The sequence below is a fragment of the Bos grunniens genome, chromosome 26, assembly GCF_055505025.1.
Source record: "Bos grunniens cultivar Pamir isolate PY7600 chromosome 26, Bosgru_T2T1.0, whole genome shotgun sequence".
Taxonomy (NCBI): Eukaryota; Metazoa; Chordata; class Mammalia; order Artiodactyla; family Bovidae; genus Bos; species Bos grunniens.
Window position 1 is genome coordinate 10,421,981 of NC_141190.1, and position 22,528 is coordinate 10,444,508.

Below are 22,528 nucleotides of genomic sequence, written 5' to 3' on the forward strand. Positions count from 1 at the left end.
ATTATGTTTAGCATACATAGTAAACAAAATATATATTTATATATATAAATATAATGATATTGAATGTATTGCAGGCTTATATCTGTGAAAGGATGCAAGCATGTTTTCCTTTCATAAATATTTATATTAGTAGTATTACTTTTACCAGTGGAGGCACACAATTTTTATTTTTTTAATTTCAGATCTCTGTCTCTCTGTTTCATATCTTTGCATGAGGGTAGTCAAGTTTATCATATAATCATCACTCTAGTGTATTAGGAGAAAAGAAGTTACTTTATTACCTGTTCAGTAAATTAATGAATCCTACTGCATTTTATGGTTCCTATGCAAGTGTGCATGTGCATAGATACAGCTTATAAAAATGGTAACATATTATACAAATTTTCATAATTTAATTTTAAACCTAATAATGTGCGATAGCATCCTTCCATGACAGCATACAGAGCTCATTAACCACTCTTGATTAGCTTAGTTTGAATTGTAAGGATGGACTCATACAGACCTTTGCCATGTGTCCTCATTTAACCTCTAGGTGCATCAGTGTTTTTCTCAGTGGGGATAATCTACCTATGTGGAAGGCTTGCTATGAACTTAAGTTAGGTACTATAAGTAAAGCACTTAGCACAGAATGTGCTCAATAAATGAGAGCTTTATCATTATTACTATTAAGGGATTATTATTCTATTAACATTGTCATCAATGGATGACTGGGTTATTTTCAATTTTTGCTTCTGTAAATAAGACAACAATACACTCAGTACACACTTGAATAAAGATTTCTATAGAATAAACTCCAAAGAGTGAAACTGCTGGGTCAATGGCATGCTCATTTTAAGTTGTTCTAATACTGCCACACTTCTTTTCAGATGAGTGTTCTCAGTGGGCACTATCGCCAGAAGAGGGTGCTACTTGCCGCCTGCCTTTCTGGAAAGGCAATGTGGAAGGGAAGGCTTTTACCATAAATATAGTAGGTCTCTGGTCACATCACTTCATGGCAAATAGATGGGGAAAAAGTGGAAGCAGTGACAGATTGTGTTTTCTTGGACTCCAAAATCACAGTGGACAGTGACTGTAGCCATGAAATTAAAAGATGTTTGCTCCTTGGAAGGAAAACTATGATAAACCTAGAGAGGGTATTCAAAAGTAGAGACATCATTTTGCCAACAAAGCTCCATATAGTCAAAACTATGGTTTTTCCAGTAGTAATGTACGGAAGTGAGAGATGGACCATAAAGAAGACTGAGTGCTGAAAAACTGATGCTTTCAAGCTGTGGCAATGGTGAAGATTCTTGAGAGTCCTTTGGACAGCAAGGAGATCAAACCAGTTGATCCTAAGGGAATCAACCCTGAATATTCATCGGAAGGACTGATGCTGAAGCTGAAGCTCCAATACCTGATGCAATGAGCCAACTCATTGGAAAAGACTCAAATGCTGGAAAAGACTGAAGGCAAAAGAAGGGGGCCAGTGGAGGAAGAGATGGTAAGACAGCATCACTGACTCAATGGACATGAATCTGAGCAAACTCCAGGAGATAGTGGAGGATAGAGGAGCCTGGCCTGCTACAGTCCACGGGATCACAAAGAGTCAGACAAGACGTAGTGACTGAATAACAACACAGTACAGTCGAAGGCATCAGGCATACAAAAACACTTCTGAGGAAGACAATTTCAGCAGCTCAGAGGTTATCTCCCAGGAGCTGGCCATGGACTAGATGAAGGCAAGTCATTTTTTTGGAAGGTGTAGGGTTAGAACAAGCCACGCCTGCTGAGTTAACCTTTTTCTGCCCATGGCGGGGCGGGGATGTCATGAACAAAGATAGGGAGATGGGAATGCATAAACAACAATTAAGGATAAGAGCGAAACTAGTATGATTAATGGAGAAGGCAATGGCACCCCACTCCAGTACTCTTGCCTGGAAAATCCCACGGATGGAGGAGCCTGGTGGCTACAGTCCATGGGGTCGCTAAGAGTCGGACACGACTGAAGGGACTTAGCAGCAGCAGCAGCAGTATGATTGAAGAGGAGAGCAGAGGGAGATTAAGTAGAAATGTAGCTTAAGTCAAGAGTCTTCAATGCAGACAAGCATGGGTTAGGGACTATTAATTGATAGTGGTTTAAAAGCTGAGTTAGAGTAAAAAGAATCTGGATTCCAGGGTATCTGTTCACAAGCCACCAGATAGGAGAGCCTGAAGCAGAGTGATAGCCAAGGAGATGTAAAGGACCTATGCAAGAAAACTGAGAAGCAACCACAGTAAGACTTCATGAGTCATTGAAAACAGGACAACAAAGGTGAAGGGGAAGAAGGGGTAATGAATCTTCTAGGACTGTAAGTTCCTGTGGTTACAGGTAAAAGCCTCTGTTGGCAGAAATAAAGATGTCAGGACAACTTTCACATGCATTCATACATATATATGAATTCATATATTCATATACCTGACAACAGTTTATCAAGGGCCCAGTCCCAGTGAAGTTGCTCAGTCGTGTCCAACTCTTTGCGACCCCATGGACTGTAGCCTACCAGGTTCCACCATCCATGGGATTTTCCAGGTAAGAATACTGGAGTGGGTTGCCATTTCCTTCTCCACTTTATCAAGGGCCCACTAAGTGCTAAAATAATAGCCATCAAAATACAACCCATGAACCACCTACACTCCATCACTTGGCGGGGCTTGCTGACAAAGCATATTATGTCCTTCAAGAACTACTAAATTCAGGTCTCTGGCCCAGGGTTGGAAATCTGCATTTTCAATAAGCTCTCCAGATATTCTTATCAAAACTAAAGTTTGAGATCCTCAGTTCTCAATGGTGCCCAGAAAATCATCTGTGTATCTGAATTTAAATATATCTCAAGTTGTGAAAACAGGAAGGAGAAAAATACTATATAAAGAAACAGACACTTTTTTCTTTCCGGCAATTCAGGATGGGAGTTTCAAAGGTAAGTACAAGAATGAGGCTGAAAGCACTACTGTATTTTTGGGGGGTGGCAAAAAGTGGTGATGGGCCTTGATGTTGGGAAGGAAGGGCTGACTTGGGCAGACTTGGGCACATTTAAATGTATGTTCAGGTATGCAATCTATGATTATGAAAAGCACAACTTTCCTTGACCAGGAGTAACAGGGTCTTCTACCTAGCACAGCCTAAAACCGCTACAAAAAATATATGACATACATTTTGGAAATAAGTACATTTAAGTGATGCCTTTATATGTGAATCTTATTTAAATGTGGGCAGCCCTTTAGACCTGAGGATATTTATGCAAAAGATTTTTTAAAAAGAAACAGCAAAGATTGCAAGTGATAGCTCAGAACTCTGTATATGATTCATTAAATATAAAAATCCCAGTATATATGTTTTCTTCTCTTCTAACCTCTTTAGCTATCTTCCCCCATCCTTTCCCTTTTTCCTTTCCTAAATGAGTCCTTTCCACTTCTGGCTGACAGTAAAGAAGATAGCATGATCCAAATTATGCAGTTTTCTTCATTTAATATAATGTTGATGGTTTCTTTCATTAAGTTTTAGCATCCTTCTGAAAATCTGGCAAACACTATGATACACGCTATCTCCATTAAATGTATTAAAAGAACATTCAATCAGGAAATTAGTTAACTATTCTCTAAATAAATTATATTTGAGCTGTTACATATAAAATATGATAATTCTGAGAGGAAATCAAATTATGCGTAATATTTTAATGTTCTGTTGAATAGAGTGAAAAAGGCATAAGCTTTAGAGCCAGACAGATATCAGTTTGATTTATGGCTCCAGATTCGGGGAAGTTATTTAGGCTTTCTGAATCCATTATTAGATTCTCATCCATTATCATTATTTCTGAGTGGGGCATCACTGGCATTTGAGGCAGGATAACTCTGTTGCATAAGGTGGTTCTCAGCATTACAGGGCAGTTCTCACCACTACACCCCTTTTTTTATCTATTAAATACTAGGAGCCTCCCCAACTCCAACTTCAGGACAACCAAATGTAACTACAAATTTGCAAATGCCCTCAAGGAGGATGCAGATGCTCCTTGCTAACAGCAAGTACATTAAATGGATTATAATAATACCTCTTCAGTTGGGAGCATTTTCCTGGCACTTCTGAGAAAACAAAGAGGTAGTTAAGAGAATGCACTGAGGTCAGTCAGACCTGGGCTAAATCTCAGCCCTGTCAATAGTGACTGGGTTGCTTCATTTAAGCCTGAGCATCTCATCTGTACAATTAAAATAGGAGTAATACTTGACTCAGAGGACTATTGTGAGAATTCACTGAAATAACGTGCTAAGCAGTAAGCACTGAGCCTGGTGCAGAATAAGCACTCAGTCAAGCCAGCCATACTTCCTGCAGTCATTACTGTTATTAAAGCCAGATGCCTGAGTCTAAGGGGACAGGAGGCAGCAAGGAAATAAGACACCTTTCTTAAGAAGTTCTGCAAAAATGGAAAAGTGGGAAATAAAAAGTACCTAGGGAGTAGAATTGCCAGCTTCTCTCTTACCCCTCCCCCACCATCTAAGATATGGAAACTTGTCTATTTGAAGACAGAGTGAAGGTAGAAAATGGTGACAATGAGGTTGAGATTCAAGAGAATAGAGAAAGGGCGGCTATGTGAGGCAATGTGATGAGGAAGCCAGCAGGCTCGGGCACACAGAAAGAAAAGAGATCATTGGCGTTCCACTGGAGCTTTTCCAAACGTGAAGCTGTGTGTTTACGTGGTCACAGTCCGCCACTTTCACGGGGATTTTCACCTACTCCATCCTCTATTAGCACCTTACTCTCAAGCGATGGCCAGCAATCAACAGAGCTACTTTAATGTTATTGAACCGGGGAAAAAAAGAGCCTGGTCTTGAGAGTGTGCTGGTTTAATAAGAGAGACCAATTCACTAGGAAGTGAAGCAATCTCTTTCCTATAACTTGTTCCTGGCACTAGATCTTGACCTCAGAGCTCTGATACCTGATAGCCTTTCAAAGACCACTTGGACATTTTCTTTAAGTACTTTTTCAATGCCTTTTTTTAAACACTCAGTTGCCCTTTCTTTTTTCCTTTACCTTCATGAGTAACACTAAAAAACCTTTTCATATCTGGTTTATTCCAATGTCCTTTCAGATCATAATCTTAGTTCCCTATGCCAAGAGGGATTCTCCAATACAATTATTTTCAAGTCATCCCACACATCTACTGCAGAGGTTCATTCTAGATTTTTTGTGATGATCCAGAAATCAAAAGCAAAATGGAGTCTCTGACTGCTAGGAGGTAGGGTTTGTCTTGACCACCTGGTCATATATTTTTTTTTAACTAAATGAAAAGAAATCTATAAAATTAGAAAAAAAAATAAAAAACATTGACTCTAGTGGTAACAGTATAGACTATGTTTCAAAAATTAAAAAAAAATAAGGAAAATATCAAGTTTGGAGACTCATAATGCTATACTAAAGCTGTGTAAGTAATAGTTTAAAAGTTAAAAATAGCTATGGAATTTTTTTTTCATAAAGTCACCTCTATCAGATCAGATCAGATTAGATCAGTCGCTCAGTCATGTCTGACTCTTTGCGACCCCGTGAATCACAGCACGCCAGGCCTCCCTGTCCATCACCAACTCCCGGAGTTCACTGAGACTCACGTCCATCGAGTCAGCGATGCCATCCAGCCATCTCATCCTCTGTCGTCCCCTTCTCCTCCTGCCCCCAATCCCTCCCAGCATCAGAGTCTTTTCCAATGAGTCAACTCTTCGCATGAGGTGGCCAAAGTACTGGAGTTTCAGCTTTAGCATCATTCACACTATAGATACTGTACAAATCTAGGGTTTTATGAGATCAGAGACTGTGCTTACCTTTCTCCTCCCCTGGTGGTTTACAAGGCAGTTCCTGAGGAGTCCTGAAGAACTCCAACTTATTTTATAAATTCTTCCCAAACTTATTTAAGGTTGTGTGTATGTGTGTGTCTGTGTGTTAGTTGCTTAATCACGTGCAACTCTTTGTAACCCCATGGACTGCAGCCTACCAGGCTCCTCTGTGTGTGGAATTCTACAGGCAAGAATAGTGGAGTGGGTAGCCATTCCCTTCTCCGAGGGATCTTCCCAACCCAGGGATCAAACCCAGGTCTCCTGCACTGCTGGCAGATCCTTTACCATCTGAGCCATCAGGGAAGCCCTTTAGTGTGTACTTTTTATGGAACACCTATAAATATCCCACAGAACTGGTGTTCTGTTGAACAATGTGGTCAAGGATCAGAATTTAGATTTTGACTTTGTTCTGGTTGTTGTTACAGTTTTTCATTTTTTAAAGCTTCCAATCAATTGTTGACTAATACAAGAGGCATATATTTGGATGTCATGGCAATGTCAAATTATCATAGACATTTCTAAGCACTTACTCTCTACCTCTGATGTATCCTAGACTTCTAGCAAAATGTGTGCAGGTAGCCACCAGTCCATGGACACGATAGAGAAGCAATTTTTCAACTATTTCTCACACAGCACTAGTATAGCATTATGAGTCTCCAAACTTGATTTTTTCCTTATTTTATAATTTTTGATACATGGTCTATACTGTTACCACTGTGGTCAATGTTATCAATTTTTAATATCATTCACTGTGTACTATCCTTAAGCTTGGAGGAATGCATGTCACTAAGAAGAGAACAAGAGAGTACATAAAATAAGTTCCCTCTACTCCAAAATGAGTAGATTGAAAAGCAACATGCTTTTCTCTTAAGGAATGTTCATCAAAGCTACTTTCTACATCAACAGCCTTGTAATATTTCAAAGCCAAAGTCTGAACACAATATAAACCACCTCCTTCAATTACTGTTTAAGAAGAATGCATCTTAAATGTGAAACACTTCCCCTATACATGTAGGCATCAGCAATAAAGAAAAAGTAGTCAACTTCTTTCCAATATCTCTTTTTTAAAAAACCTGCATATATGGGTGACCATCCGCTAGGTAATACTCTCTAAGAGTTCATAATGCACGTTGAATGCATGCATGAAATTTTATGAGGCCATGTGGTCCCATTAGATTAATGTTCATCGTGGTTAGATCTTTTTTTTTTTTTTTAAACCTGCAAACATTAAAACTTGAGAATCAGCTGCCTCAGGTTTTTTTGTGGACTAAGGATCACTATCAGTAAAGACTTTAAAATCTATTCCAAAAGGCTCTCCTATTATCTTTCAAAGACTTAAAAAAAAAAATTTACTTTCTCCCCGCTAAACACATTCCTTGTGCCAGTTTCTGAGTGTCTGCTTCCAAGGCCACAGTCCTCCTGGTCTCCAAGTTTCCTGGGCTTGAAAACGTGAGGTCATCTGATTTTCCCCTCGTTCTTATTCCTTATATCCAATCAGTCTTCTGTTGATTCCCTGCGGTATATGTTTTCACTTCACCTAGTGTATTTTTTAGTCTGATTGGCTCTTTAAAAAATTTTCCATCTCTTTGTTGAAGTTTTCACTGAGTTAACGCATTCTTCTCTTGAGTTCAGTTAGCTTCTTTAGGACTATTATTTTGAACTCTTTATCTGGCGAATTTCTTATCTCTTCATTTAGTTCTTTGAGGTATTGTCCTATTCTTCTCTTTGGAAGGTACTTCTTTCTCTCTTCATTTTGCCTCTCTGCTTCTACATATTAGGTATATCAGCTACATCACCTAGTTCTGAAAGAGTGGCTTTATGTAGAAGGTAACCCGAGGGACAGGTTCCATGGCACAACCCCCTGTGATCACCAAAGCCAGGCACTCCAGGAGTGCCCCCTATGTGGGCCCCCTGTGTCCTTGTGTTGTGTTTGGGCTGTGAATGCTGTAGGTTCAGTGCTGGGTAGGGCTGGCCCCTAGCCCAGCTGGCTGAGACGTCCAGCCATGACTGCTATTGGTGCACTGACTTCTGGGACTGGCCCCAGAGCAATGGGCTATAAGGCCTTTTGAGACTGCATTAGGCACAGGGGTATACAGGACTGGCCCCTTGAAGAGACAGCTGCTTTAGAAGGGCAGTGGTGCCAGCTGAGGCAACCTGTCAGATAGGTTGGATTGAGCCCTCAAAGTGGGAGCTGCTTTGGAGGGCCACCGGCACTGGTTGGGACTACTTTGGAGGGGTGCCAGATGGGATGCGTTGGGAGCTACTTTGAAGGGGCCAGCCGGGGCAGGACACGTGGTGCTTGGTACGTTGATTGGGAGTGACAGAAATGGTGCCTGCCAATGACAGTCAGCTAGGTGGAAGTGAAGTGAAGTGAAAGTCGCTCAGTCTTGTCTGACTCTTTGTGACCGCGTGGACTTTACAGTCCATGGAACTCTCCAGGCCAGAATACTGGAGTGAGTAGCTGTTCCCTTCTCCAGGGGATCTTCCCAACCCAGGGACTGAACCCAGGTCTCCCGAATTGCAGGCAGATGCTTTACCAGCCAAGCCACCAGGGAAACAACAAAAAAAGGCACCCACCAGGGTTTGTCTCCAGAGGAAGTTCCACCAGATCCTGCCCCTTGGGCACCCACTCTAATATTAGTCAAGGAATTCCTTCTTGTATGACCCACGTGTTTTTCAAGCTGGTGCTTCTGTGCCGGAACTTGGAGAAATGAGTTTGTACATGAGAATCTTGGTTCCCCACAACTCCCTGGCTCTCCTAGATGTAAGCCTGCTGGTTTTCAAAGCCATACACTGTGGGGGAGGCAGGGGGTCATCTTCCTAGTGGGCTTCCCAGGTGGCACCAGTGGTAAAGAATCCACCTGCCAATGCAGGAGACACAAGGGATATGGGTTCAATCTCTGGTGTGGAAAGATCCCCTGGAGGAGGGCATGGCAAGCCACTTCAGTATTCTTGCCTGGAGAATCCATGGACAGAGAGGAGCCTGGCAGGGTACAGTTCATACGGTTGCAAAGAGTTGGACATGACTGAAGGGACTTAGCACACACGTGCATCTTTCTGGTACAAGTCCGGCAAGCTGGGGAGCACCATGTGGGGCTCAAACCCCTCACTCTTCAGGGAGGGCCTCTGTGGTTGTGATATCCCTCTCACTTGTGGGCTGCCACACTGGAGATGTGGATTCTGAATAGACTGCTCCTCCTAACTGCCTCAGGTGGACTTTCATTTATATTCTTTGTTGTAGAAAATCTGTTTTGTTGGCCTTCAGAGAGAACTGTTCTAGATGGAGCTGTACTTTTGGTGTGTCTGTTGGAGAAGGGAAGCTTAGGATCTTCCTACTCTGCTATCTTGATCTGGAACTCTCTGTTTTTCTTCAGTTCTTTTTCTCTGTCTTCTTCATATTGGATAATTGCTATTGATCACTCAAGTCCATAGACTCTTTCTCCTGTCATCTCAAAACTGCTTTTGAGTCAGAATTTTTCATTACATCTTTGTCTTTTTATAATTTCTCTCTACTTATTGAGATTACTTGATTCATATTGTCATAATTTCCTTTAAAAATGATTTCATTTAGCTGCTCTGAAGTCTTTGTCTACCGAATCCAACATCTGGGGAAACTCAGAGACACTTGCTACTGACTGCTTCTTTCCTTAGTCACACTTTCTAGTCTTAACTTTTTGTTGTAAACTGCACATTTTAGGTAATATATTCCAGCAAATTTGGATTCTGAATTATCTACCTCATGGCACTGGCTGTTGTGGCTGTTGTTGTTGTACTGTTGTCTGTTTTTTGTTTAAACTATGTGCCTGGGAGAAATCTGTCTCCTAGTGAAGCACGGTCACTGGTTTTATTATTCTTGCTTTATTTTTTTTTTTAATTGGAGTACAATTTCTTTACAGTGTTGTGTTGGTTTCTGCTGTACAATGAAGTAAATCAGCTATATTCATACACATACCCCCTTCCTGCTGAGCCTTCATCTCGCTCCTCTAGGTTATTACAGAGCACTGAGCTGACCTCCCTGTGCCATACAGTAGGTTCCCACTAGCTATCTATTTCACACATGGTAGTGTATATATGTCAAGGCACCCTCCCCTCCCCAGTGTATGTAGAATCGAGAAAAATGGTACAGGTGAACTTATTTGGAGGGCAGGAATAGAGATGCAGATGTAGAGAATGGACTTTTTTAGTTTTTAAACCTAGATTCCTAGAAGTCACCCTTGTGACCACAAAATGTAAAGGTCAGCCAAACTGGACTGAGGTTATGCTCAAACACCTTGAGTTAGTAAAGCTTCTATTTTCTGATGAATAGATCTAACATTCAATAGCTTTTCAAGCATGAAACTTCTCAGATTATTATGATTTGGGTTGTTCTACAGGACTTCAATGGTTTCCTGTTAATTTTTTTCCTAATAAGTTTTGTCCAGTTTCACGATTGCTTTCTTGGGAAGAGGATTTGCCAAACTCTTCCCTTGGCCACAGCTGGGAGTCCTGAAATCAGGATTTTTACTTCATTCCTGTATTCCAGTGCTTAAAACAGTAGGTTTGCAGTAAATGTTGGCAGAATTTCACTTTAAAATTTCCTTTACTTTAAGATGGAAAAGTTTCCTAAAGGCTATAGAAAAATGTCCTGTTAATCATGATTTTTCAGAATGATAGCTACTGAGTCCCAGTTCAGATCAGTCACTCAGTCGTGGTCTGACTCTTGGACTGCCACATACCAGGCTTCCCTGTCCATCACCAACTCCCAGGGCTTGCTCAAACTCATGTCCATCGAGTCGGTGATGTCATCCAACCATCTCATCCTCTGTCGTCCCCTTCTCCACCTGCCTTCAATCTTTCCCAGCATCAGGGTCTTTTCCAATGAGTCAGTTCTTCACATCAGGTGGCCAAAGTATTGGAGTTTCAGCTTCAGCATCAGTCCTTCCAATGCATATTCAGGACTGATTTCCCTTAGGATTGACTGGTTGGATCTCTTTGCAGCCCAAGGAACTCTCAAGGGAGAGTACTGAGATGACCTATAATGCAAAATGTCACATGATACACATCACAATAGCTGCTTACTTGAATAAACTTAGTCTTTCTTGCTGGGCTTCCTAAGTGGTGCTAGTGGTAAACAACCCATCTGCCAATGCAGGGTCTCCTGCACTGGAGACATGGTTTTGATTCCTGATCCAGAAGATCCCCTGGAGGAGGGAATGGCTACCCACTCCAGTACTCTTGCCTGGAGAATCCCATGGACAGAGGAGCCTAGTGGGCTACAGTCCACAGCGTTGCAAAGAGTCGGACACAACAGACACAACTTAGCCCACGTGCATGCAGTCTTTCTTGGGACTCTCTTTTCCACCTATTTATTGATATATACTACTGTATAAGCTTTAGGTGTACAACATGATGGTTTGATAAATATACATAATGCGAAATGATTATCTTGATATTCTTTAACTATTTCTTCCTTTATTCCAGTTTTTTTTTTTTTTTTACATTTGTTTCTCAAAGACCAAATACAATTTTTCCTGACAAGTTCTAGGTTCCATTCTTTGCTTACTTTGTTCACTATTCTTCCTCTCAGACAATCAATAACCTCATCCCACATAATAAGAGAAAATAAACCCTCATATTTTAAACTAAGCAATCAATTTTACTCTAAATGATTTTACACAAGAACCTGACAAACTGGTAGTGATAATGGAGAATCTCTGCAGGTCACCTCATTTTGCAAATTAACACTTAAGTGACTATAATAAAGACAATTAGGATACTGTTATCACAGTACGTCTTCTTTTTTTTATCAAGAGTAACAGAGTTTTGTTTGCGTATACTACCCCAAACTCTCAGTCCATCCCTCTTCTTCCTCTCCATTCCTCTGGGCAGCCACATGTCTGTTCTCTGTGTCTGTGGGTCTGTTTCTGTTTTGTAGGTATGTTCATTTGTGCCATATTTTAGATTCCACATATAACTATAATGGAAAAGAATATTTAAAAAAGAATGTATGTATGTGTAAAACTGAGTCACTTTGCTCTATATCAGAAATTAGCACAACATTGGAAATCAACTATACTTCAATTTAAAAAATAAAAGTAACATAGCTTTAATTATATCTTCTTGAAGATTCTCTTATGAATAATATTCAATTTATTATACCACGCAATTCTGAAAAGTACATCTTGGGAAAATACCCATCAACTCTCTTATACAATGTGAACTAAAAGCAAATTTTCTTAAGAACTATTTGTCCTAAGTATGAATAACATAAAAGTTTATGAGGGTTCTCAGTAATAGCTTGTTTTAATCTCAACAGCTATCAAGTGAAGTCTATTAGATCATTTAACAAATTTCAAAATTTTAAATCTTTATTATAATGAAAAATCTTCTTCAAAAAGATAGGTTTCCCTCTTGAGAAATGTACTTCACATATGTTGTGAGTATTCACTGATAAAACACATTAACAAATTTAGAAAGCAGCATTTGATATTTAAATGTGCATATTTGTACTTTCCTATTATTGCCAATCATCGCTCATCTGTGGAAATGTGGGGCACAGAACAGGGACAGGAAAGATAGTGAAATCCCTAAACACAGCATTCAATCCCCTTTTTCAAAAAGGCTTTTAATAACAGGCAAAAAAGAAATTATCAGTTTAGTCTCATTTCTTCTTTCTACCCCATCTACCCCAGAAGACACTAATGAGAAGTGTAAGTCCCAGAAGTAGACAAAAAAAATTGACGAAGAGAAAGAACAAAGTGCCTAGACAATACATAGAACAGCTAATGATTCCATGAATAATTTATTTATAAACACTCCTTTTCTAAACTTTCCATCAATCATTTTTTCATTAGTAACTGAAGGGAGAGACAAACAGCATAGCACACCTTTGAATTACATCTAATTTCTTTGAAGCTGGACTACAAGCAGAGAGGAAGAAAAAAAAAATCACTGGGTAAATAAAGCATGATGAATTTTTTAAATGACCAGTTGAAATGTATATATTCAGGTCTTTAATTTCTCTCAGCAATATTTTGTGGTTTCAGTACATGTAACTCACACAGTTTTTTTTTTGAATAAATTGAAAAGCTGATTCTAAAATTTATATGGAAATGCAAAAAACACAGAATTGAAAAAACAACTTCAAAAAGGAAGAACAAATCTGGAGAGGGAACATTACCTGGTTTCAAGATTTATTATAAGGCTGTAGAAATGAAGACAGTGTGACACTGGTGTACAGACAGACAATTAGGTTAATGGAATAGAACAGAGGGTCCAGAAGTTGACCCACACATACATAGACAATTGATTTTTGACAAAGGTGCAAAGGCTCAGTGGAGAAAAAATAGTGTTTTTAATAAGCTCTTCCGGAACAATTAGATATCTATATGTAAAATATGAACTTTGTTCCATACATTATACTAGATATAAGAATTAACTCAGAGTGTACCATAGGCCTAAAAATCTATAACATTTCTTGAAGTTTGAGAAAAATCTTTGTGACATCAAAGATATGATTACAAAATAACAGAATCACAAGTTCCCCCCCTTCAAAATTAAAAATCTTCTACTCTTCAAAAGATACTGTTAAGGAAAGGAAAGAGCCAGAGGTTGAGAATAAATATCGCCAAAGTACATATTTAATGAAAGACTTGAATCTAAAATATATAGAGAGCTTCCAAGACTCAAAAATAAGAGAAGCAGCAATCAAATAAAAAAGTGCACAAAAGATTTGAGTAGACATTTTGTCAAAGAAGATACACAGATGGCAAAAAAGCACATGAAAACATGCCCTACATTATTAGTCATTAGGCAAATGTAAATTAAAATCACAATGAGATACACATCTATTAGAATGGCTAAAATGAAAAAAGACTATACTATGAGTTGACAGGATGGTAGAGGGAAGTTGGAAGAACTGAAAAGTCCCATACATTGCTGGTGGAAATGAAAATGATATAATAATTTAGAAAATGATTAGACAGTTTCTTAAAAAATTAAGCATGTACTTCATATATGATCAACTCATTTAACTCCCAGGCATTTATACAAGAGAAAGGGAAACTCATATTCATACAAAGACTCACACACACAGCTTGGAAACAACCAAACTGGAAACAACCCAAACATCTATCAACAGATGAATGAACAAACACACTGTTATATACCCATACGTAGAATTCTAATCATCATTAAAGAGGAATGAACTACTGATACCTGCAATAAACAGGATGACTTTCAAAATAATCATTCCGAGTAAAAAAGTAAGACAAAAAGAGGACAGACTGTGTGATTCCATTTATATAAAGTTCTGGAAAAGGCAAATGTATCTACAGAGACACGAAGCAGATCAGCAGTTGCCTAGGAAAGTAAGGGCTGAAGAATGAGTGGAGGAATGGATTATACAGAATCATGTGGAAATTTGGGGGAATTACAGATATACTCACTATGGTAAGTGGTTTTGTATAAAAAATTTGTACCTATAAAATTTATCAGACTGCCCACTTGAAATATGTACAGCTTACTGTATGTCAAATACATACAATAAATTTTAAGGAAAAAATAACCACACGTGACTTGTTCAAAACTTCAGAGATAGCTGTAAAGACCAATGAATAAATTAGAGAAAATACAATTTCAAAATATGAGAAAGTGGAATGAAAAAGGAAATAAATGTGAAGAAGGAGAGGTTGATGCCTGAGAGAACAAAAGTACCAGAAGCCAAATTTTCTGTGACTATAGTCACAGCCATGAGTGTGCTAAGCAGAAAGTGAAGTAGTTTGGTTTCAACTAAAACACTTAAGGGAGGAATTCGGGTCATACTTGTACATGGTAGGGTTGCCAACATTTAAAATAAAGTGTATGCATTTGAATATTTACAAGACTTTTCAAAAAAAATTCTTTGTAGTCAGTTCAGACATGGACTCTTCTAAAATGTGATGTGCTCTTCAGGATAGACAGATGGTTAAAGTGAGGATTATTATCCACAATAAGACATAACGTACACAGAAGTCTTGCCTTGAAGTCCAAGAATTCCAAGTCCTAGTCACAATTCCAATATGGACTATAATCATCTTGATAGCAAATGATTTGCCTTTTCAATATCTTCCAATTTAAAAACGGGAAAACAGAGGCCTATGTTCTTTATGGAGAGGTCAATTAGGGTTTCAGATACTTTCAGTTCCCTTGAGCTAGCCACTGCCCAGGTGAAGTTATTAATTAAATTGCATCTTTGCTTTTATCATTGCTCTTCTCATAACTTAAATGCTAAGTGTCCTCTTACTCCCATTGCCACTAAGGAGACTGCTTTTGTCTGTTCAGAAAAAGTAAGAAAGAAATCAATCCTCCAGTACACTGACTGATTACCTATGTATTTCAATGGTACTTTATCACCATGGTACCCAGGTTCTTGGATCCTGCAATACATTGGGAACAAGGACGTCAAAACCATAGCTCCGTGTGGTGCAGCCAGTATAATTCTAGGACACGAGTCCTTTGAATCCATTCCCTTTGTGTAAACAAGTAGAAAACCAAAATGCATGTGGAGCTTATGGTTACCAAAGTGATTTAAATTGGAACTTAATAACAAGGACCTCATCAATTTGAGTCCCTCATTTTCTCACAAGAATAGACACCTCTTGCAGACAGGACCACATCAGTGCATCCAAGCAGTCATGTCTGTTAGATCTGTAAGGCTCAGTTCATCATCTGAGATTTTAAGACCACCAATTTGTATTTTAGTTTCTTTTACATTAAAGTATTCATGCTGTAATTTCTTGTGAGACAAGAAAGGAAATTCAAAAGTCTGGCCTTGATTGAACTATAAACTCTTATGAATTACTGATTTTCTATATTGAGATGTGACTCGTGATAGAAGCAAGGTCCGATGCTATGTATGTAAAAACACTGCATAGGAACCTGAAATGTTAGGTCCATGAATCAAGGCAAATTGGAAGTGGTCAAACAGGAGATGGCAAGAGTGAATGTTGACATTCCAGGAATCAATGAACTAAGATGGACTGGAAAGGGTGAATTTAACTCAGATGACCATTATATCTACTACTGTGGGCAGGAATCCCTTAGAAGAAATGAAGTAGCCATCATGGTCAACAAAAGTCTGAAATGCAGTACTTGGATGCAATCTCAAAATCGACAGAATGATCTCTGTTTGTTTCCAAGGCAAACCATTCAATATCACAATAATCCAAGTCTATGCCCCAGCCAGTAACGCTGGAGAAACTGGAGTTGAATGGTTCTATGAAGACCTACAAGACCTTCTAGAACTAACACCCAAAAAAGATGTCCTTTTCATTACAGGGGACTGGAATGCAAAAGTAGGAAGTCAAGAAACACCTGGGGTAACAGGCAAATTTGGCCTTGGTGTACGGAATGAAGCAGGGCAAAGGCTAATAGAGTTTTGCCAAGAGAACACACTGGTCATAGCAAACACCCTCTTCCAATAACAAAAGAGAAGACACTACACATGGACATCACCAGATGGTCAATACCAAAATCAGATTGATTATATTCTTTGTAGCCAAAGATGGAGAAGCTCTATGAAGCGCTATACAGTCAGCAAAAACAAGACCAGGAGCTGACTTGTTACTCAGATTATGAACTCCTTATTGCCAAATTCAGACTTAAATTGAAGAAAGTAGGGAAAACCACTAGACCCTTCAGGTATGACCTAAATCAAATCCCTTATGATTATACAGTGGAAGTGAGAAATAGATTTAAGGGACTAGATCTGATAGACAGAGTGCCTGATGAACTATGGACAGAGGTTTGTGACACTGTACAGGAGACAGGGATCAAGACCATCCCCATGGAAAAGAAATGCAAAAAAGCAAAATGGCTGTCTGAGGCGGCCTTACAAATAGCTGTGAAAAGAAGAGAAGCGAAAAGCAAAGGACAAAAGGAAAGATATTCCCATTTGAATGCACAGTTCCAAAGAATAGCGAGGAGAAATAAGAAAGCCTTCCTCAGCCATCAATGCAAAGAAATAGAAGAAAACAACAGAATAGGAAAGATTAGAGATCTCTTCAAGAAAATCAGACATACCAAGGGAACATTTCATGCAAAGATGGGCTTGATAAAGGACAGAAATGGTATGGACCTAACAGAAGCAGAAGACATTAAGAGAGGTGGCAAGAATACACAGAAGAAATATACAAAAAAGATCTTCATGACCCAGATAACCATGATGATGTGATCACTCACCTAGAGCCAGACATCCTGGAATGTGAAGTCAAGTGGGCCTTAGAAAGCATCACTACAAACAAAGCTAGTGCAGGTGATGGAATCCCAGTTGAGCTATTCCAAATCCTGAAAGATGATGTTGTGAAAGTGCTGTACTCAATATGCCAGCAAATTCGGAAAACTCAGCAGTGGCCACAGGACTGGAAAAGGTCAGTTTTCATTCCAATCCCAAAGAAAGGCAATGCCAAAGACTGCTCAAGCTACTGCACAATTGCACTCATCTCACACGCTAGTAAAGTAATGCTCAAAATTCTCCAAGCCAGGCTTCAGTAATATGTGAACTGTGAAATTGCAGATGTCAAGCTGGTTTTAGAAAAGGCAGAGGAACCAGAGATCAAATTGCCAACATCCGCTGGATCATCAAAAAAGCAAGAGAGTTCCAGAAAGACATCTATTTCTGCTTTATCGACTACGCCAAAGCCTTTGACTGTGTGGATCCCAATGAACTGTGGAAAATTCTGAAAGAGATGGGAATACCAGACCACCTGACCTGCCTCTTGAGAAACCTGTATGCAGGTTAGGAAGCAACAGTTACAACTGGACATGGAACAGACTGGTTCCAAATAAGAAAAGGAGTACATCAAGGCTGTATATTGTCACCCCGCTTATTTAACTGATATGCAGAGTACATTATGAGAAACGCAGGGCTGGAAGAAGCACAAGCTGGAATCAAGATTGCCGGGAGAAATATCAATGACCTCAGATATGCAGATGACACCACCCTTATGGCAGAAAGTGAAGAGGAGCTAAAAAGCCTCTTGATGAAAGTGAAAGAGGAGAGTGAAAAAGTTAGCTTAAAGCTCAACATTCAGAAAACTAAGATCATGGCATCTGGTCCTATCACTTCATAGGAAATAGATGGTGAAACAATGGAAACAGTGTCAGACTTATTTTGGGGGGCTCCAAAATCACAGCAGATGTGATTGCAGCCATGAAATGAAAAGACACTTACTCCTTGGAAGGAAAGTTATGACCAACTTAGACAGCATATTAAAAAGCAGAGACATTACTTTGCCAACAAAGGTCCGTCTAGTCAAGGCTATGGTTTTTCCAGTGGTCATGTATGGATGTGAGAGTTGGACTATAAAGAAAGCTGAGTGCTGAAGAACTGATGCTTTTGAACTGTGGTGTTGGAGAAGACTCTTGAGAGTCCCTTGGACTGCAAGGAGATGAAATCAGTCCATTCTAAAGGAGACCAGCCCTGGGTGTTCTTTGGAAGGAATGATGCTACAGCTGAAACTCCAGTACTTTGGCCACCTCATGTGAAGAGTTGACTCATTGGAAAAGACTCTGATATGATGCTGGGAGGGATTGGGGGCAGGAGGAGAAGGGGATGACAGAGGATGAGATGGCTGGGTGGCATCACCAACTCGATAGACATGAATTTGTGTAAACTCTGGGAGTTAGTGATGGACAAGGAGGCCTGGCCTGCTGCGATTCATGGGGTTGCAATGAGTCGGACACAACTGAGCAACTGAACTGAACTGAGGGGTGAGATATTGACAGCAGGCTGCCCACTGTATGGGCTACAGGGACCAGTTCTATTGGAATATTTCTTAGAATAACATGAAAAGTTTCTTAAGACTTATAAAACTAAACTTTCTGTATGGATTTTTGGCTAAATTTTATAGGGAAAAACTATGTTGTAAAATGCTGATTTCAATTTGTGCTCTTAATAGTCATCCAAAAGACTCAATTCAAGCTGATTTTGGAGCATGCTGAAGCAAAACGTTTACCTTTAGAAACTGAATTAGTGAAATTATTTCAGTGCCTCAAGATAATTCTCTAAAATGGGATCTTTAAGATTATTAAATATCAAATAGTCCAAGGTTAATTTTAAAACTTGAATGTAATATGCAGTTACTTTCAGTTCAGTCTGTCGCTCAGTCGTGTCTGACTCTTTGTGACCCCATGAATTGCAGCCCGCCAGGCCTCCCTGTCCATCACCATCTCCCAGAGTTCACTCAAACTCACGTCCAAGGAATCAGTGATGCCATCCAGCCATCTCATCCTCTGTCATCCCCTTCTCCTCCTGCCCCCAATCCCTCCCAGCATCACATCAGAGTCTTTTCCAATGAGTCAACTCTTCGCATGAGGTGGCCAAAGTACTGGAGTTTCAGCTTCAACATCAGTCCTTCCAATGAACACCCAGGACTGGTCTCCTTTAGAATGGACTGGTTGGATCTCCTTGCAGTCCAAGGGACTCTCAAGAGTCTTCTCCAACACCACAGTTCAAAAGCATCAATTCTTCAGCAGTTACTTTAATTGTAGCTAACTCTCTATTGCATAATTTTCAACCAAAATATTTTCTCATCTATAAACTCCTTAAGTATATGAGTTGGAGCTTCAATAAGCTTTATATAAAAGAACTGTGTGCACACAAAGTAAACAGTAGCCACACCTATGACAATAAATTACTAAGTAAGACCAGATAATACAGAAAGCTGTTTATTTTTTTTAAAAAATCAAGAATCCTGTTTATTGTTAGCAAATGTAAAAGTGCATTTTCCAGGAATATGTGTTCTAGCTCTCCTAAAAGTAACTTTATATATTGAAAGGTATAGTAACAATCTACTTAAAAATATGACAAATATTTATATTTTAAACTTTATTTTGATGCACAGCCTTTTCAGATTCTCAGTATTCTAAGGTTGTACAACTGAGCATCAAAACAACAATCTCTTCTTACCTAAAACAGATTTTTTTCTCCCCAGGGAGTTAATGTATTTTACTTAAACCAATAATACCTTTTTTGCAATCATGTGATTATCCTGGATTTCTTTTGCCTAATTTCAGATTGTTTAGGGTTGGTTTTCTATTCTTTGGGTGTCCCTGGCGTTTCAGATGGTAAAGAATCTGCCTGCAATGAGGGAAACATGGGTTCGATTCCTGGATTGGGAAGATACCCTGGAAAAGGGAACAGCTACCCGCTCCAGTACTCTGGCCTGGAGAATTCCATGGACTGTATAGTCCATGGGGTGGCAAAGAGTCAGACACAACTGAATGACTTTCACATTCTTTGGGCACTGAGAATTAGAACCACCGATTATTGCGTTAAAGGGAAGACTAATCCAGTTTTAACACATTCCCAATTTGGAGAATATCAAAAGCAAAGATTTCCAAGGGAATATTCAAAGATGGAGACAAAACGTATTCAGGGCATTGCCATTGTGTTAGGAGACCATGGAACTAAATGATGACACTTTTAGGTTAACAACCAGAAATGGTGTGAAGAAGCGCAGAGCTAGACGGAGCTGCAATAAGCCAGTGAGTGTTTGGGTCAGTGCCTGTATTGCCTCAGTTTTTCAGTCGAGTGGAAGAGTTTGGTGAACCCATGCCTGTGGTCTGTTAAATTGAAAAAACTGAGATTTTCAAAATTTAAATTTTTGTCTTTCGTATAAAATTTCATGAAGTGACTAAGGTTACATGATTAGGCCACAGCATACAAGCCACCTAAGATTTGTAACAGAGTAAAACCTAAAATATGAGGGGAAAAAACAACCAAAACCCAGAGGCATTTCAAAACCTTTTTAGAAATATTTTTTTTTATTGTGAACCTCAAAAATGGACTGAAATGGATTCTGTCAGTTTCCATTGAATACACATGAGCTAACTATTCCCAGAAAGCCTATTTAAAACTCCGGCCTATATTTCAAAACTGTATTAAAGGTATCCACACAATTTTTTATTAACCAACTATTCATTTATTAATATTTCCTCATCACATTCAAACAGTGCCGGGAGTACTATTGATAGCCCTGTGTATCTGTGGAATATGTGGTAGGAAAAGGAACATTAATTACTCATTTACGTTTATCACTGACAGCACTGCAGATCTTGAAGACGTAGTGATGATATGACAAGAAAGTAATGAAGGACTATGATGATGAAGGCTAATCCAGTGTTTCCTGAAGTGAGGATGCTAGTTCTTAGAGATGTCAAAGCATATTAGAGTAAAAGAAACTTTTCAAAGTAAGGTAAAATAAAATAGAAAGTTAAAACGGTAAAAAAAAAAAAAAAAAGTAGGTTTGAGAGGAGTTGGGATAAATAATGTTAAATAATTCGCCACACAGAATTTTTCATATATAAACATGCATCATGTGTGTCCAGAGAAAAAGAGACTATGTGAGAACCTCCCAATCTTATTTTATCAGGACCCTGATGCCTAGTTCATCACCCTCCAGCCTGCAGACCATTTCCTAAGATATACTCTGGGAAAAGAGGCTCTGCTTCATTTTAGAAAGTAATGTTTGAGGTAGCATCTACTCCTTTTAAGAGATATTAAAAAAAAAAAAAACAACAGTCCAGGATGTGGCTGTTAGGGGTAGTGCTGGGAAATGGCATGTGAGCTGCTAATGTATTTATAGGAGTAAAATGTAAACTACTAACTTGCTTTGTTTTCCCCCGTTTTGTGTGTGTGCAGTTACCTTATCTTTTTGAATCTCATCATCCCCAAATGTTTACTAAAAGACTATTTGAAGATGGTTCCTGAAAGGAGGAGAACGACCAAACTTAAAAGCATATTTTCTCATATTTCCTGGTGTTTAGAGCAGTCCTCTTTTCTCCCTGGATAAAGTTCTGAGTTTAAAATTTTTAAATTTCGAAAGTGAATAAAACTATGAAACTAAATATATTTCGTAACTCAAAATGTTCATGGACAAGTGTTACTTACAACTGACATTTTACATTAGTCAACTTTTTCTGCTATGTAAGAAATTAAATCAATGTAATGGACCCTTTTTTTCACTATCCCACCAACACATGTCATTTCTGGTCTTGACATGTGGTTTATTTGCCAGCCAGCTTTAAATTGACCACTATAATAATTTGATGTTTAGTTGGGAGAGATAATAAATGGTATTTAATGGGAGGTACATTTATTATAATTTTTCACCAATGATATATATTATGATATTCTGGCAAATTAGATAAGAAATGTAGTAAATGGATATTTAATAGAGGCTTAAGTGGATTATGATCTTGTTTTCCCCCATATTATGTAGAATATCTTTTGATGTCAACAGAAACTATATATAGGAACAGAGGGAAGTGCATAAGTTGAGCATGAGTTATTAGTCAACAAATAGCTACAACATGGTATCAGTTATTCTGTGTGTTTTTTTTTTAATACTCAGCAAATTATTTTCCCCTAGATCTCTTTCTAATTTCTAAGGTTTTAAGTGTCTTTTCCCCTGAACATTTCTTTAGTTTCTAAACAATGTGTTCTATCTGTTCTTATCACTTACAAACCAGCTCAAGACCACCATATTATATTATTTCAGGGTTATCACTATGAATTGAGGTCTTTTAAAAAAATTATAGGATAATGATTTCCCTTATTTCTTTCTCTCTTTACCCTGACCTGTTTTCTGCTCTCTCTTTTTGTTATAACTGGGACAACTTGAAAGGCACAAATTTCAACTATCCTGATTGCCTCCTTAGGTGTAATGGAGGA

General features: G+C 38.8%; 1 protein-coding gene across 32 annotated transcripts in view; it reads right to left on the minus strand.

Annotated features, from left to right (window-relative positions):
* Positions 1–22,528, minus strand: part of RNLS (renalase, FAD dependent amine oxidase) — a 302,134-nt gene that overhangs the window by 186,710 nt on the left and 92,896 nt on the right. Inside the window, exons 5-6 of one of the 32 annotated variants that reach the window (XR_015155842.1) lie at positions 11,655–11,788; positions 9,693–10,847 (exon numbers count right to left, since the gene is read on the minus strand). The exons of 29 other annotated variants lie outside the window; for them this stretch is intronic. Coding sequence is in view for 1 of the 3 variants with exons in the window: in XM_086379272.1 (XP_086235398.1) it covers positions 11,772–11,788 (17 nt within the window). In the remaining 2 variants the exon portion in view is untranslated. Of the gene's footprint in view, positions 1–9,692; positions 10,848–11,588; positions 11,789–22,528 lie in introns of those variants that run through there. 2 more of the 32 variants (XR_015155841.1, XM_086379272.1) reach the window with 2 other exon arrangements.